The 13,630-nt window shown below is 38.1% G+C and overlaps 1 protein-coding gene across 1 annotated transcript in view; it reads right to left on the reverse strand.

The window, feature by feature from the left end:
- Positions 1-13,630, reverse strand: part of CDK5RAP2 (CDK5 regulatory subunit associated protein 2) — a gene marked incomplete at its 3' end in the record, with an annotated part of 83,102 nt that overhangs the window by 13,645 nt on the left and 55,827 nt on the right. The window contains exons 25-30 of the mRNA XM_082009040.1: positions 12,890-13,490; positions 10,634-10,866; positions 7,865-7,913; positions 6,910-7,094; positions 5,653-5,778; positions 1,145-1,261 (exon numbers count right to left, since the gene is read on the reverse strand). Of these exons, the coding sequence (XP_081865166.1) occupies positions 1,145-1,261; positions 5,653-5,778; positions 6,910-7,094; positions 7,865-7,913; positions 10,634-10,866; positions 12,890-13,490 (1,311 nt within the window). The remainder of the gene's footprint in view (positions 1-1,144; positions 1,262-5,652; positions 5,779-6,909; positions 7,095-7,864; positions 7,914-10,633; positions 10,867-12,889; positions 13,491-13,630) is intronic.

Raw genomic sequence — 13,630 nt, forward strand, 5'->3', positions numbered from 1 at the left:
GCTGTCAGCAGGCTCCCAAAGCAGGCACATGAATTTTTCCAGTCCTCACAAAATAATGGATTTGACTTCTCTTTAGGAAGAAAAGAACTCAGTAGGATTCTTCTAGGACATGTTGCATCCATGTTCCTCTTTGTCTCACAGAAATCCCTCTGTCCTCTCCTTCCCAGCCCTACTCATCTGCCAAATGTATCATATCGGTCCTTCTTTCCTTGGCACAAGCTATTTCCCCAGACTGGTTCTGTGACAAAGAATTGCTGATAGGGGCAACTGAGCCTCTTGAGACAGATGCCATCCAAGACACTTACGGGGACCCCAAGTTGTTTATGACCCTACTTTTAGCATTGGAAAAGGAGGCGGCAACCTTGGCAACTACAGGGACTAAAACAGATGAGAAAATACATGACACCGTAAAAGCACTTGGAGCTTCTTCCAGGCTGAAAATATGGAGACTTATAACCTAACTGTAGCTTAAGGTGCTTTTATGAACCTAGCTGGCAAACTGCTGGTTTTCTTGGGGCGAAAGAAGAAGGAAGACTTTTAATATTCTCTCTTCAAAGGTGTGAACATGAGGAAAGTTTAAAATTAATCTCAGGGATCACAAAGACTTCCAAAGGGATTCCTTCAGTTCTGTTGTCTTCTAAATTGCTTCCAAAGAAAAGATGACTTGGCCTGTCCAGTCAACCCTCTGCAGCAGACTTCTGAACCTTCTGAACCCCTCTGTACTGAATGGTTTCATTTGCAGCAATAAGCTATTCTATAGCATGCCTTTTTTTTTTTTTTTTTTTTTTTTTTTAAGAGGGCTTCAGAATGGAAGGATGGGGAAAAAGGAGCAAGAAAATGGTAATAAAAGGCACGAGGGGGGTGGAGGATAAAGAATGTATAAAAAGAAAGGAATGCAAAAAGACGAATGGAGAAATTAAAGTAAATATCATATAGAAAATACTACAAATAAACAGAAAGGAGCTTTACTGCTACTCCTTTATCATTGTCAGCCACAGTTTTAATGCTTATGGTTGAGCATGGAATTTCAGTGATGGACAGAATGGTTTAGTCAGTTTAATGAATGGACCGTTAATATTTCATTGTTTTCTGATCTGAAATGAGTTGCAGTCTACTCCTGTAAAGCACAGTTTTGTATTTTTACCTCTGGATCCTTTTGCTAGCATTGCATTCAGAACTTGATTTTGCTTCCTCAGGAAATGTATTTCAGAAGTCAGGAAATTATGCTGCTCTGAGCCATGGATAAAAACGTTTGCAGAACCTATAAATATATACATAAAAGATGATTTATGAGTCATCTCTAGGTCATTAAAGATTAAACTTTCCAGACAAGAACAATTTTTAAAATTGCAGAAAAACATGTTATGAAAGATATTTCTCCCCTGTATATTTTGAAGGTTATCCCTACAGACCGAAAGGCAGTTCAGGTTAATGCCAAGTAATCCGGAGCCCTGCATCACAAGTACCTCTCATTGCTGGGCAACCATTACGAAAATTGCAAAATTATCCCTGGCAGTCTTTACCTATCAGCTAAAATTCCAACAGGACAAAACGCAGGAGTATTTTGTGACATTGTTAGTCTTTGAAAATAACGCAAACTGTACGAAGATTTGCCATGTATTTCAGTCTTGCTCTGTTCATACTGTTGTATTTAATGACACCATCACAGAAGACCACTAATGCAGGAAGTAATGTAACTAGTCTGATAATACATTTGTTACCTTGCCAGACTACAGCAGAAGGCTGGAGTCACTGTCTTTGCCTCTGCTTACAAACTGAGAACCCGTTTACAATCACAGGGATGAAGACTCATCCCTCTTAAATTTGTCTATTTAACATTTAGATATCTGAGCCAATGCTGATCAACTTATGGCTTCCATCAACAGTCATGGGGAGAAACAGGCGCCTCCAGAGCGCAACTCATCTGATGTATCCTCTCCACACCTCTCTGCGGGTGACGTCCCCTGTCCTCTGAAGAGACATACCTCTCTCCAGTGCCTCCACAAGAAGCTCTGGATAACCACCACAGATTTAGATGTCTGGCTTTTAGAAACCTTAAGACTGATGAGTCCTACTTTGAGGATCTTATTGAGATAGTCATATGAATGTAAGTGTTCAATTGTGTATGCAATCGGTCAAATTCCAGCTTAGGTAGTCCTCGTAACGTACTGTATTTATACTGCTTGGCCCACATGGATGTATAATGTTACAGTACAGTCTGAAAAGCGCCGCATTTCACTCCCAAGGTGGCTGCCTCTGAAACGCAAGTCAAGTAATTGTTATTGCCCTTGATAACCTGCTTATAGTCAGTTAAACACTTCAGGACCCACTGGAATTAGCATTACTGTTAAAAGTATTTTTCAGTTGATTGGTTACCCCAGTATCTCTTACGCTTTAAAGCTTGAGATAACTACATGAGTGTCAACTACTTGGTTAATAGAGAAATAACCAGCTGGCAAAAAAATTAGCTGAATGTATGAGGAGCCTGCCTTTCAGCTTTGGCAGTTCAATTCAATTTGATGTGCTGCACTTCCTCTCAGTAATCTCATTTTATTGTAATCCCAATTGAAGCTTTTACCCACTACCTAACTGGGATGTAGTGTGCCATGATATGCACCTCTTGTCGTTACTGAAAGACTCAAAGGCTCTAGAAGCCTGGCACTAATGGCATTTTACTATCTATATGTTAAAGAGTTGAGGTAGCTATGTGAACTCAAAAGGCTTTTTCCCTTTCAGATTTTAACAAAGCAATTCAACTTGAAGTGGTAAGGCTTGATGGTCTCATCTTGATTCTAATTTTATTGCCCATCACCCAGCTTTATCCTGTTTGAAAAGTTATGCTATCACAGTTCTACTGAAAGGCTTTAGAATATAACTATTAGTTATCTTACAAAATAAGGGATAATGTAGAGCCAGTGGTAATAAGGCCACAATCCTGCAATTTGACCCACTACTGAGACTACTACTTCTGTGCAGAGCCCTGCTGACATCAATTACGCTCTCCATAGATGCAAAGGTCCATCTAACCAGAGTAAGGAGGAGCATCAGGGCCTACAATTGGAATATACTTGAGTTTTCATTATGGTTTGTGATGAAAAAGTGAGTGCTAAGGAAGCGTACCTTGAAGGTTTCAAAGGAAACACTGACTGAAAGGCAGGCACTATTGCAAATCACAGCAAAGAGGAAGGAAATATTCATTCCCAGGCAAAGCAAAATAAAGGCATACCAAAGCTGAAGGTAAGTCGGAGCAGATGCATTAGTTACTTATGGGTTAAAAAAAGCAAACAAAAGCCCCTTTTAATGTTAACTGCCGTTAATAACATTTGAAACCTAGGAAACTCAAAATTAAACCTCTGATTTTGTTTTGAAGCCTAACATTTGAAATGACTGAAGCAATTAATGATTCTATGATTCCAATTATTTTAGTTCTACTTGCACTGCAAGCCTCAGCTCTATAGTAATGATGCAGTCATTACCAGCACTTGAGTCATTTATAGAATACTGGAAGCCCAGAGGCATTTAAATACTTAGAAAATCTAAATATTAAAAAGAACATGGCAAAAATAGTGGGCAAATATGTGTATATACATCCATATAATGTTTATCAAACAAGAATAATTCTATGCATTAACTTTGGTTGAACAAACACCTCAGTATCACAAAATATGAATTCAGCAGGCTCTCATCAACAATTAAGTATGTTACAACTTGGTTTTGTTTTTTAAAGGAAAACAAACTAAGGATATTAAGTTAAAAGTAAAAAATTGTTTCGAATTATTATGTCCCAAAGGTAAAATCTGCTTCAACTTCACTTCAGAACAACTTCTTACACTGAAAGTCAAAAAAAGCCCACCTATAAGGGAAAGAAGTGGCATCGTTACTAGAAGAGAGAATACGTGTATCCCATAACATAAGAGATCGTCAAAATGGAGAGAAACAGGAAGCACTGAAAGCACACAGTAACAAAAAGGAGCCGTTCGAACAAATAGATGCTTTTTTCCTTTCTTTTCCGAATTTCTCCTCCATGCATTGGTAGATGCACTAAGGCAACAAGAAGACAGATGGAAGGTATAAGACAGTTTATAAAGAAAATATACTTTCACTGCATTAATGGATGCCCTTGCCAGAATCTTTATGAAGCTGTAAAAGAGTTGGAAGTGTTTCAGTGTGGTCATTTCACGAGAACAGTATGCCTTTCCAGCAGCGTAAATACTTCATGAATGAAATGGATGGTTTTTATACACCCTTCCATCACTGTAAATTATTCCTGAAAGCAAACTGCCATTTGTAGGTAGTCTCCATTTAAACAACAACAGAAATGGATCATGGGGATGATATAAACCATAATGAATGTAATGTCAATATTAGTGAAACTGAGTAAAATGAAAGCATGTATGTATTTTCTGCCTACTTCCACTCTGAGTAATATTGCATATTAATCAATTTTCCTATGGGGGGAAATGTGGGAAGAAGAGCAAGAACAGAGTGTGGGAAAGTATGCCTGGTACAGTATGCTTGAAAAGGTGCTACAACAGCATCCTTAGTGAAAGCCTGGCTACCCTCTTATGAAAAGTTTTAAAGGCACCGCAGAGCTTGGCTTTCAAAGATGCTGAACACTAGCAACAGAGAGGAGCGACTCTGAATTTGCATACCTATTTTTAGTATTTTTCATCCACTGCTTTATATTAGAGTTTAGAATGGAAACCAACTCTATGTTAAGATTTCCATCAGTTTCTGTCAGGTATTTACCATTAAAAACTCACAATGTCATTTTGTGTAGAACACAATTTATCACACCAATCAATTCAAATGACAAGCTGAACACCACGGCCTAGGCTTCGTCTTACAGATACTTTGTCCCTGTACATAAACACAAGCTGGCTGTAAAACAGTCAGAAAATTCCAGAGAAGGCATCTCCAACAGTCCTGCTCGCAGTGGTGCTGTACCGACCACCCCAGGTATACACGGGGCAGGCGTAGAAAAACTAATTCCACAAAATTCCTACTTTGGATCAGTAACAGCAATGTAATTTAAAGCAAAGCACCTTCTCCTATATTCATACCAGGCCCAGGCCACACTGAATTATGTTGATAAAATGGGCTTCCTCTCCTGCAACTGTCCCTGGCTCGATGTGGCAGAGGATTACATCCTAAAATCCACCACCATTACAAAAATAATGATATCCCAAAGGCACACACCAAAACAAAAGCTGGCTGTTTGCTGACAACAGAACTAGAAGGGTCTTTCAATTCTCAGTACGAAATTCAACCACAGCACCATCAAACTCATAAAACTACCTGGTGGTCCTGCTCTTTCAGCAATACGTGCAACTGTAGGTTTGAGGCTGTGTGGTGTGCCTGTAGCCCGTAAAAGATTTGTGCATCGGCACTGGATAGACTTCAGGCAATGGACTCAAGGAAGAGGCACATTAGATCTGTATTTATGCCACGCTACAGGCAGCGTGGAAAAGCTGTGTCTGCTGGTGGAGCTCAAGATGCAGCAGTACTCAGAGAATGGCACATCATTTTCTAATTGTAAAGTGGGGGGGGGGGGGTATTCAAAAAAGCACACAAAACATTTCCAGCAGCATTTGATCCCTCAGGTTTTAAGCAGGAAAGGTAGATTTAATTTGTCGTGAAATAAATTCTTACCTTGATCTAGTTCCTTGTCTGTTACTTGTCTCTCAAGCTGCTTCCTCAGCCTCTCGTTAGTTTTTATGGAGTATTCTAAATGTTGTCTCAGGATTCTAATTTCTTGCAGATGCTCCATTAATAACTCTAAATTAACCAAGAGACCACTTCTTATTTAGAGTAAATTATTGTATTCCTTTACACTATGTACTCCTGTCAAATCTAATGTGTATTAATATTAAAAAATGATACAGAGCTGTTCAAAATGGCAGACATTAAATATCCAACTCCACAACAGTCTTTTTCCACAGTGTCTAAACCATGCATTTAGTGAAAACTCCTACTCTACGTTTTAACTTAAACAATGGTCCAGTTTTAAGGCTCTTTAAACTTCATCTTCCTCTAATAACAATTTTATCGACTTAAAGCATTCCCTGTACTGGGAAATGAATCCAAAGTTCTGCAGTGCAGCTCCACATTCTGGCTCAACACACCAACAGTATACATTTTTCCTTATAACAACAGGAAGCTCACCAGAGTAACTCAGATATAAATTTGGCTTTGACTTACACAATGCCTACCATAATAAATAAATCTGTTCTATCAAGTTTCATTACTGTACCTTTTCCTTCTTGCTTTGCTGTTCTACAATTTTTCTTCCATTGGCTGTAAGTTTCAGCTTTACTCAGGAACTTATCTGCTCTAACTGTCACTATCTTATTTGTCAGTTTATCCATGTCATACGCTCCTGGTTTACTCTGCAGTATTTTTCTCCTGAACAGTACGTGCTATCTCAGCTATTAAATTTTCATCGCTGCCTATAACAAACTACTGCAAGCATCACTTGTGCTTAGTGAAACTATCCAGGTCAAACATGACACCACTTATTAATTATGCAGCACGTACAATTCTCAAGGAAACACAACACTGGCTTTTATAAAATTAGAAAGTCTCTCTTTTTCAGTGTAATGATCTCTTGACAATTGTCTATTTTCCCCTTATAACTTGTCTATCTAAAGACTGTCTGGAGTACTGTAAAAGATGATAGTCTAAAACAACAAAGACACAAAATATCATAGTTAATTTTGTTTCAAACAGGAGGTAGTTCAAATTGTTGTCATCTCTGTATGCCTTATTACTGAAATTGCAATGATTATGCAAGATACTGGAAAGCTGAAGCAGACAATCATTCTTCATTATTTCTTAATTAGTTCCCTTGTGTCTTATTTATCACATTTTCCCAATATCTAGTGAATCTTCAGTGGGGAAAAAAATTACCTGGGGGAAACTTGTTTGGCAGAAGCGCCAGTGTGCCATGCTGTCCTTCTAGGTCATGCCTGTGCTCAGGTGATCCAAGAGATGACTTTTCTGACAAATCAAAGTCAGACAAGCTATGAAGAGCAGATGGCACAGGTGATTCATCCTTCAGTTGCTGGTACATTGTGGTGTTCTTCTCATTATCCCTTTTGTGCCAAAAAAACCCGTTTTGAAATACAAAAATTTTATTACTTTGGAAATATGACAGAGCATGGTGTCAAATTTACAGGGCACAGGTAAAGCACGTGAATTTATGTGACAGAACATGACAAACCACTACACATCAGAGGTATATATCAAGACTGAAATTCGGACCTCCCTGAAGTCAGCAGGAATGATCAGTGAACCTCCAGCCTAGTGTTCACGTTCCAGCTAGGTAGTCACCTTCGCGTTAAGGGGACCTCAAGCTGCCCTGAACAGGCAGCTCAGGATTTCTGTAGCACAGAAGAATCCCAGGCTGGCATAAAACCAACATATGCAGCGTAACAACACCTGCGCTCTTCACCTTCAGCTTAAGGGTGTTTTGAGAATGAAGTTCAACAGCACGGTACTTTAGTGATCCTGAGCCAGCCCCAAGGTCACGGAAACAGAAAGGCAGATGACTACCCCTCCTAGCAGCTGCAATCAGGATAGTATCTGAACGTACACAACAGTGTGTTGTGGCACGTGTTTCCTTTGTTCATGAAAGGAACAATCCTGGTACCATGATGCTTCTTCTCAGTACCTCAGCTGTTTGCTGAGAAGTGGGTAAAAAAGCCTTAGTTTGTTTTCTATGGATATTTTATTAACAAAATGGATATTAATGAAACAACCCTCCAAAAAAGCAAAACAGTGGAAGTTGTGCTACAAAACATGAACATCCTTATCAATTTATCAAACAACCATATGGTTGAGAAACATTCAGTTGCACTCTTACCTTTGAGCTAATTCATAAAGTACAGTAACTTCTGTACCTATTGATTCTCCTGCAAAGCAGAAATATCTGATTAAAAACAGATATTGAGAATTATACTTTTTCTCCCCCTCCATCTTAAACTATTTAAATATAGAATGGTAAATTAATGAGAAATTAGAGAAGTCAACAGATACTCAACACACTGTGTATTAATGTTAAATGTTGTACATGACATTTATAGCCCAGCAACAAAGCAATAGCTTTCTCTGGAGTTCAAAAAAAAATTACTAGCTACCACAGGTGCCAGATTTTACAGCCTTGGTATTTCAGTTAGCATACAGATGTAAAAATTGTGCTACATGGCAAAAGGATTAGGGGTACATGCCACAGCTTCTTCAATAAAAATTATACAAAACCAATTCCATCTCGCCTGGATTTTGTCCATCCGAAGTCAGACCTTAATAAAGGGGCATACACAGGATTTTGCCTGCAATATTCTCAGTGGTATAGTTTGTGAGCACAGGCACAATTCAGTGCAAGGGACACTAGTGTGAAAAAAGGAATAAGAGTTTCGTGGTGTCACCTTGGCTCCCTGTATTTTAAAATTTGTATGCAATTAAACAAAAGTGGCAGGCAAGATTTGCACAGCTGAAATTTCAGGGGAATGAACTGAAGGTCAGGATGGAAATGGAGAGACAGACGGTTGTTTATGCTGCTTCTTTATAGTCAATTCTTAGTACGCTGGATGTTCTTTATAATCCTAGAAACATCATTTTATTTTAATGTGTGATTCAATGCAACACCATTGTGTTAGATATATTGAATTGTCTTGGTTGTCAGTGACTTTTCATAGTATATAGGATACCATCTGTTGGTTTGGGGATTGTTTTTTAAAGGCATTTAATGTTTATTCACTACACAGTCTTCTCATTTGTAATGCAAGGAATCTCTGTAGCCACTGAAATCATTGAATACACTCAATCTTTTATTACACTGCTATGACACACTAGCCCCAACACCTTTTTCTCATATACAACTCCTTTATATGAGCAACACATAAAAAAAACCCCACACCTGCCACATGCGGCCACTAAAGGCAGACTACAGATCATTGTATGGCTGAGCCCTGAATGTTTCTGAAGAAAGTGATCTTCCAGAGCCAATTTCAGTAAGACGCAGGGGTCAGGGGCCCTACTTCAGGCCACCTCAGGTGTTTCACTGAAGATGGCAGTTTTGCAGCTGACGTCTGTGGAAGTATTGATAGTTGTTTGGGTCAGAAAGAGCAACACTTGTGAGGATAGGAAAAGGTCTTTCTTGCTGAATTTCGCTGATGTTGGCACCCCTTTTCCACCACTTTGCTGCTAACTTTCTTCAAATTATGGACTGAAGGCAATATGCATGATATACTTTTCCTTCGGGTAACAATGTCAATTTTGATGCTCGTTTTACAAAACACGGTTGCATTTTAGCTCTCTATTAGGAAAGATAGCGTGCTTTTCTTAACCAGTTAGACTATCTGGCAGCAAGATTCAGGTCTCTTAGGAAAACAATTAGAAATGTCAGGAACAATACATCTCCTGATATGGTCCCACTTCTTAGATGTTTGAGGCTTTGTCTTTCCAACTTCATGCTTTGCCAAACAATAGGTGGGGGAACTGGGATAAACAGTCAAAGGACAAGAGCATTTTCAGATATGTAAGCACCCATTTTTCAGACAATATACCAGTTCTTACTGATAATTAAAAGGGTCCTTTCCTGGGTATGCACTCCATTCAGCACTCAGCTTTCTCTAACGCCAGGACAATGCTTCTCTGGTTGACTTCTTCTACCACCCCTGCTCATGGGGCTCTTGTTCTGTTATGCCCTACAGAAACCCTCAAATATGCACTGATGTGCAATACCACAGTCTCTCAGATTCATGACCTACTCAAAATTCTGAAAGGAATTATTCTCATCTGCCTTCTAACCAAATAGATTTTCCCATTCTCCCCCCTTATTTTAATTTTCTGTGTGCACCATTTGGGTGGGTTTCTTGTTAAAATCTATGGCGCTCGGTACATCCAGTGACAGATGATTTTACACCTGCATAAAATTTAACTTGTGTTATTTCTACAGGAATATCAATAATGTGCAAATCAGCATAGTATTATCTTCCAACTGTTCAATGCAAGATTCCTTACAGTTTCTTTAAAGACAGTGGCCATAGAGAATTGCCTAGATGGACTACTATACGATAATTTCTTCTTTCACTCTAAAACAGAGTCCAGATCTCTGCATTCCATTTAACCTTCTTGCAAGCGACTGCATTCTAGCCGAAAAACTTCAGGAACCTGCAATTTTCTCTTTTTAGTTAAACGTAGATTTTGTTAAAAACCAACTGTGAGCCATGCCCATCAGAACCCTTCAACGGAGATATCCGGTGCTTAGGCTCAACAAAGTCAGCTGGGCTGTTTCCTGAAATAGAAAATCCTGAAGCCTACTTGTAACTTAACTTTTACTGAACTAAAACCACTATATTTGAACAGTTAAAATATGCATGTGCTAAAATAAACAATTAAAAATGGAAGGTGTTAATATGAAGGACAACCACAAAAGTAAAATCCAGTCTTGTTGGAGCACTAAAATTTTATCTTCCAAGACAGTCCTCCCTACAAGTCATTTAAAAGCAACCAATGGGAAGTAAGGCTTCCTTTTCACTAAAAAGAAAAAAAACAAAACAACCTAACCCCCCTTCAAATTTCAAGAACGGTAATATATCTCAGACAAAAAGCACAAAATACTGCTACTTACCATACAGGAATTTCCTTTCTAGCTTCTCAAACAATAGTACACTTTGATTCAGTTGTTCACGGAAGCCTTCAGCAACATAATAATCTACATCACTGGCTTGAAGCAGTTCCTCAAAACCTTTAATAAGACTCATCATATGTTGATGGTAAGCGACACAACCGCTGCGGATCTCTTTAATTTGTTGGCATTGAAAGGAGAGTTGTTGAGCTTGTGAATGAACTAATGAATCATATCTGAGAAAATGAAAATATCTTTAAAGTAATTTTCTAACCATAAATAACATTTAAATACAAATAAAAAGTGAATTAAACTCATATTCCTAAGCCATAATTTTATGTGACTCAATTTTCTTTTACAGCCACAATGAAAAATGTATTGTCTCTAACCATTGAGTTTTGTATTTTGGGGCATAACTTCTGCGTTATTATCCTTCACTTAACTGCTTCATTTATAAGATGGGCAGAAACTAAAGTGATGACTTGTTTGTCTGCTTGGAAATAACCCAGATGACATGCAAAGGTGCCAAATTAAAGTAAATAAGAGTGAATACATGAAAAGAATTTTTAAGAATACACATGTTTTTCCTGACTGGTTGGTTTTTTTTGTTGGTTTGTTGTTTTGGGGGGTTTGTTGGTTTGCCTTTTTTTTTAATTCACTGTGGAAGAACAGATGGAGCTGTTCCTTCTCCTGAAACTTTATCTATTTCCTGCTAGGAGCACGATATTGGACTTCCTGAGCTGATGGTTTCACCCAATCTGAAAATTCTGCACGTCTCTATGTTTATTACCAGAGACATGACCATGACAACCACTGTAGTATCCAAACTCTTGTACTTCACAAACCAGGATATAAATTTCAACTCAGATCAATTGACTTTATTCTGCACTTGCAAATAGAGACATCCCCTTTATACTGCCACTGTCTATATCACAAATAAACTTCTTTCTACAGAATCATACCTTAGTGGAGAAAAAAAAGGGAGAGGATCTGAAAAGATGCAGGGAATCAAACAAAATATGGGGCATAAACAAAATCTATGGTGGTGTGGGCTGTTACAGAATTTTTATTGTCATTTGTATAGGAAGAGATGCATAACTCATTTTTGGGTCTGTCACTTGTGACTCATGCAGTAGTCCTAGACAGAGGCCATAAAAACTTTACAGCGATCCATACTGTCTCATTCCTTAATTTACACAGTTAGATCTTCCTTTGTAAAATGGATGAGGTATATTTCCAAGGTATGTAAATTTGTACGTTATGTAGCACAATTTCATTTTATGATAGTAATACTAAGAGATATACAATAGTCCTTGTTGGTGGCTGCTCAGTGTCTCCCAGTATTTCTACTCAGGCATTCTGAAAAAAGCCAACAGGCTGAATACCTTTCTTTGTTATACTTCCCACCATTTTATAGGCCCTCAGGATAATAATGACAGTTGAGGGGAATAAAAGGGTAAAGTGAGGGAGTTAAAAAAAGTTTGATCTTATGGGACCCCATTTGATGTCTGTGATTTGTATGTATGCTAGCCAAATGCTGCCCTCAGTCTTACCATACAAAAACCAAGACTGATACTTTCCGGGCTCCCACAAATGATTTTCTAGTTTATGAGCTTATGCTGTAAAATTTCATTCATTAGTTTCTATATATATATCTACTTTCACATCCTTTAAAGGAAGGCATTATGGCACTCAACTGCAAAATAAATTGTAACTAGAACATAAACTTCTTATTTTATACATAAAGTGTGGTGACACCAACGGAAGGGCTAGCATGAATCTGCCAGCCAATTGCCCACAGAAACAGTTCTATTTTAAATGGGATGTTCCATTTTCTTACACTTGTCACCTGAAAAAAACCCTGAGTGATGCAATACTGTAATACTTTGATTACAGAGGTCAGCCCATCTCACAGAGTAACCTGAGAAGATCTGACTTTACTCTAGAGTGGATGTCTTGCAGCACAGGGTGTTGTGGACCTGAGGTGTGGGGAGAGACACAGGCGGCTGACACAGAATCGTTATAAAGGATGATATGAGCTTATCAGGAGCAATTCTCTTGCAAGAGAAATACTATTTTGTACTTCAAGGCATCTTTCAACTAAACGTTTCAGTTGCTTTATGTTAATGTTAGTGAAATTTAGCCTTTACTATAACAACACGCTCCTATGTGAATAAAATTATCTTCATATTACCTTCCTATGTTATTTGGTATTGCTGTTTACAAAAAGGAACCTGAAATAGTAATAGCTTTACTCACTTGGATGGTGATGTTTCTCTCAGTTTGTTCTGAAGATGATACACTTCTTCAAGATGCATATTTGCAATTTGCTCTTTTTCAAGTTCTGCCTCATTTGCTGATAGTAGTTCCTTAAGGTTTTGTGCTGTCCATGTATCGGGTGCTTTTGAAGACTCTGTATTCCTATTTTCAGTGTGGATCTCGTAATCCATCAGCTGATGTACACTAGAAAATGGTTTGATTTCTTGCAAAGCTGTATCTCGCGCTTGTGTAACATGTCCTTCCACAGGCAAGGCTGTGTCACTCAAAACTATATTGCAAATACCACTCGATAAAAGCTGGTCAGAGGTCTGTAAATTAAACACGAACATTTTGTACTTTTCAAGCTCAGACTTCATAGTCTTAATTCTCTGTTTCAATACTTCTGTATCATCTATGACTTCACAGTCATCAAGTGCATCTGTACTTGTTACACTCAGTTTGAGAGAATGCAGGCACTTGGAACCTGAATATGCGGTGGCTGAGTCAATGTCCTCATGTTCCATGGAATAAAACTCTTCATTTATCTCTTTTAATGAACGCTGGATATTCACTTTGCTAATGTTATGATGATTTTGCATTTCTGAAAAACAGGAGGCTTGCATGTGAATATTAATATTTCTTTATCTGACATCCTGTTCTTAACAGAACTAAAATGAATTCATTTACTTCTATAATAACAGAATAAAAAAGCAGAATAATTACGAACTATACAATATTAAT

This window comes from Phaethon aethereus (assembly GCF_964289735.1).
Source record: "Phaethon aethereus genome assembly, chromosome: 20".
Lineage (NCBI taxonomy): Eukaryota > Metazoa > Chordata > Aves > Phaethontiformes > Phaethontidae > Phaethon > Phaethon aethereus.